We start from the raw sequence: 4048 nt of genomic DNA on the forward strand, positions 1-4048 counted from the left end.
TATATATATATATATATATGTTTGTATATGTATATTAATTGGGCAGACAGACTGTGGATAGTTTATTGGTTTCGTCCTCTCCTTTCTTCATAATTGGAGTGGAGAGTATGTTTTGGCGGGTAGTTGTTGCTTAACAGATTGTTATTGAGCTTGATTTGATCATTTCTTCGTGGTGCGTATCACGATTGCTACTTATATTCTTTGCAGATATGAGTAGCATATGGGAACGGTATTAAGGAAGAATAGGAAAATATTAGATTTATAAGCCCTAAAATTCACTCCATAATTTCCCACGGGCATATGGTGTAGTGGTTAAGAGCGCGGGCACCTAACCCCAAGATTCCGAATTCGATTCCAAGCAGTAATAATAACATCGAAAAATACCTTAGGAATGAGAACCCAGGTTGGAAATTTCCCTAAGAAGGTTCGAGGGTATATCAGCCGAAACGTTATGCTATTAAATTTATTTATTTATCCAGGTGAATAAAGAAGATGAGGTCAAATGTAAATAATGTACCGGGCGGCTTTTAAGCTGACTCCTGTGGACTACATATTAAGTTTTATGAAACTATACCAGTATTTTTCAAGCAATGAACAATTTTCGTCAAAACTATGATATAATATGTCGACTTGAAGCCTATTGCAAAACTTCATGATAAACATTTTTTTGTCTTCCCATTCGGGGAACAGTACAATTTTTTTCCGTCTAACTGTTTTCTTTCTCTCTCTTTTTCTCCCCCCTCTCTCTCTCTCTCTCTTCCTGTTGATTATTTTCAACCACCACCATCACCAGTACAACCACCATCGCCACCACAACTGCCATACACACAGCATTCAGACTTCAGACGCCACCGCCATCAATACCTTTGACTTCACCGCCTTCCCATCCCTTACTATCACCGTCATGTTTGGCCACCTCAGCTACCACTACCACCACCACCAATATCACTATCGCCTCCGCCTCTATCACAACTACAGCTCACACTATTACTATCATTCCATTACCATCTCAGCTGTCAATCTACTTCCGCCCACCCTCGCCGTTTCTATGCCTACTGTTACTCTCACCGCAGCAAGAGGGGTAAAAGTGTCATTGAATTGTGAGAGAAGGGGGTCAAAGTGTGACACACTGACACACAAAAGTTCATTTTGGCATTTATTATTATTATTATTATTATTATTATTATTATTATTATTATTATTATTATCATTATTACATATAATACATAAACACACACACACACTTCTGTTTGTTAATAGACTGGATTTTCTACTTCTCTCGGACTTTCATTCAAGTCGTAGGGTGTCTCTAGATTTTGGAAATTCATTTTCCAGTTTGTGGTGGGGGCCACCATTCATTTGTGGCCCAGCATTTAATTCATTCAGCGATGTACAAGAGACTCTGGCAATCACTCATCTTCTTTATCTTCTATCTGTTATCTTTTACTTGTTTCAGTCATTAGACTCTGGCCATTTTTCTTTAAGTATAGGTCAATACCGAAATATAAAGTTTAGATCGATATCGAATCCTAAATTCACATTCCATGGGTTCTCAGCTTACCAAGAACTGCCGCAATGCAGTGCTTACCACAAACATACTTTGGTGATACATTTGGGTACTGCAGTCTATGGGAGTACCTGGAAGAAATATGTGTTCTACCAAAATTCACGCTTCAGTTAAGTCAGATCAACAAGGACTGTGGTATTTTGACGTAAACGATAAATATAATTTATTAGAAATATTGCATTTCTAAATGTCTCAGAGAGAGTTATGCAATAGCAGCACGATAAAGTGATGGTTTGTTGCCAACTAGTTTCTGGATGCTGGCTTTGTTGGGTGAAGGTTCTTATCTCCCCTGTTTGAAAGCTTAGGGACACAGAACACTTGTGTCACGTAGCCAATTAGAAACGGTGTTTCTTGGGGCTATATAGCAGTAGCATTCTTCCCTTTCTTGGAACTGCCACGATAAATATAACGGATTTGAATGTAATAAACGATGTGAGACGAATAATTTCATGTAATCATTATTATTGATTATAAGCGAGCAGTGTAAAATGGCTGATAGACGACCCACTGTTGTAGCAGCGAAATGTTTACTTAAATACGTACCATAAGAGCTTTCTGTATTTCACATTTTAAAATTTGATAAGCAGGAACTGACATTACGTAAAGACAGACTTTGGCCTGGAAGTAAAGAACCGATTTAATCAGATAAAAGAATAATAAAATATTTACAAAAATAATATATTCTGAATATATTAAATAAAACAAAGGGTTGCAAATCGATGGAAATGTCTGTGTTGTATTGATTTAAACCTTTAACTAAACACACTTCTTATTGCCATTTGTTCTTATCGGGCCGTAAACACATTCCTATCAGCAAACCGTATTCCTAACAATAGTAATCTTCAGAAACACTATTTCTCTCTATACTATTTATTTTTTCTGTGGACGAAAGCCGAATGTTTTTATATGTTTGCTTAGTAACCATAAGGGCCAAGGTTTGACCCCAACGTATGCCATCTTGGTCAAATGCATTTTACAGGTCGATCTAAGCCCAGGTGTAATAAGAATTTTGTCAGAGTGTTTCCGTTGTATTTGAAAGAGCCATTACCCTCTTTGTCACACTGAATCTGTCTGAGAAATCCATTAAGGGTAGAAACATCTCTGGAATAAGCAGCCACATTCAACAGCACGTTAATTAAACGTGTTTGTATTTCATTTGACCGAAAATCTGGGCAAGTTATCGTCATCACCGACGGAGATCCACGTATCATCCACCAGCAAGAATCATGTGGCTAACCACATCAATTCCATCCAACTATATTAATATCTTTGCAATAGAAAAACCTGAACATTTTAGTGGTAAATTCTCATGAGGCTTCAAATTGCAAATAAACACAAACAAAACAAAATATTCTGCGTAATGTTTCACCTGCCGCCCTCTCTTGTAATTTTCGCAGCTATTTCTCTAAAGTATGTCTACATTAAAATCATGCTGTCGGATTTCCCACCATCGCAATTTCTAATAATGCAGTTTTACTCTCTTCAGTCTATAGTTTCCTGTCTTAGCCAATATTTTGGGATGTTGGAAAGGAATCGACTCCTCCAGGCTGACCAAGTTGTCATGTGTTACACGAGAAGACTGTATAATTCCCTGAAGACTAACGACCAATATTGGAAAGGGATCGACTCCATGAAGATGACCAAGTTCTCGTATGATATATGAAAAGACTATGTTATTCCCCTATCACTTATCGACCCAGTATATGTTAAGACAGATTCAAATATCTGGTCTCTGGTGTCTCACTAAATTCGTTCTCACTTTGTATTAAATATATCCCAAACTAGAGATTATGAGATCCTCACCAACTAAAGTATCTTCCTGGTGATCTAATACTCAATGTTCGCCTTACTTCATCGCCTTAATCGATATTATAAACTTCGATTCTTATACTTCCTTTTTTAAAATTGTTATTCAAGTCTCATCAGTGATCTCTCTTTCATTTTCAGAATTCTAAAGCCAACAGATTTATTACTTTTGGTTTCGTGAAAATATAGTTACCATTCTGGAACTATATGATAAGATGGATGAATAAATAAATTTGATAGCACATAAAGCCTCATGAAATTAATTTATATTCAAGACGAAAAGATATCGAGGCATATTCGGTAACTGGCCAATAGGTTATCACACGGAATGAAAATGATAATTGGTTAGCAAGCATAAGGCAGTAAAAGAGAGACTGCAAGTAGATATAGAGAGATTTGGGGAAAACAGAGAGAGGAGGCGGAAATAGATGGCGTTGATAATAGAGTACTGTAATAGGAAATGATGATGATGAGGATGATGATGATGATGATGATGATGATGATGACGATGATGATGATGATATCGTTTCCTCCGCTTCTTCCTTCCCTTCACTTCTCTCTTCTCCTCATCAGCATCAGTAGTAGTAGTAGCAGCAGCAGCAGCAATAGTTGATGGAAATGTAACAGAAGTTACAGCAAAATAAGTAGTAGTAGGTGCAGCAGCAGCAGCAGCAG

At 37.1% G+C, this 4048-nt stretch overlaps 1 protein-coding gene across 1 annotated transcript in view; it reads right to left on the bottom strand.

The window, feature by feature from the left end:
- Window positions 1-4048, bottom strand: part of LOC106869994 (uncharacterized) — a 17459-nt gene that overhangs the window by 6803 nt on the left and 6608 nt on the right. Inside the window, exon 4 of the mRNA XM_014915951.2 lies at window positions 2111-2185. Within this exon, the coding sequence (XP_014771437.1) occupies window positions 2111-2185 (75 nt within the window). The remainder of the gene's footprint in view (window positions 1-2110; window positions 2186-4048) is intronic.

Source organism: Octopus bimaculoides, chromosome 4 (assembly GCF_001194135.2).
Source record: "Octopus bimaculoides isolate UCB-OBI-ISO-001 chromosome 4, ASM119413v2, whole genome shotgun sequence".
NCBI classification, from domain to species: Eukaryota; Metazoa; Mollusca; class Cephalopoda; order Octopoda; family Octopodidae; genus Octopus; species Octopus bimaculoides.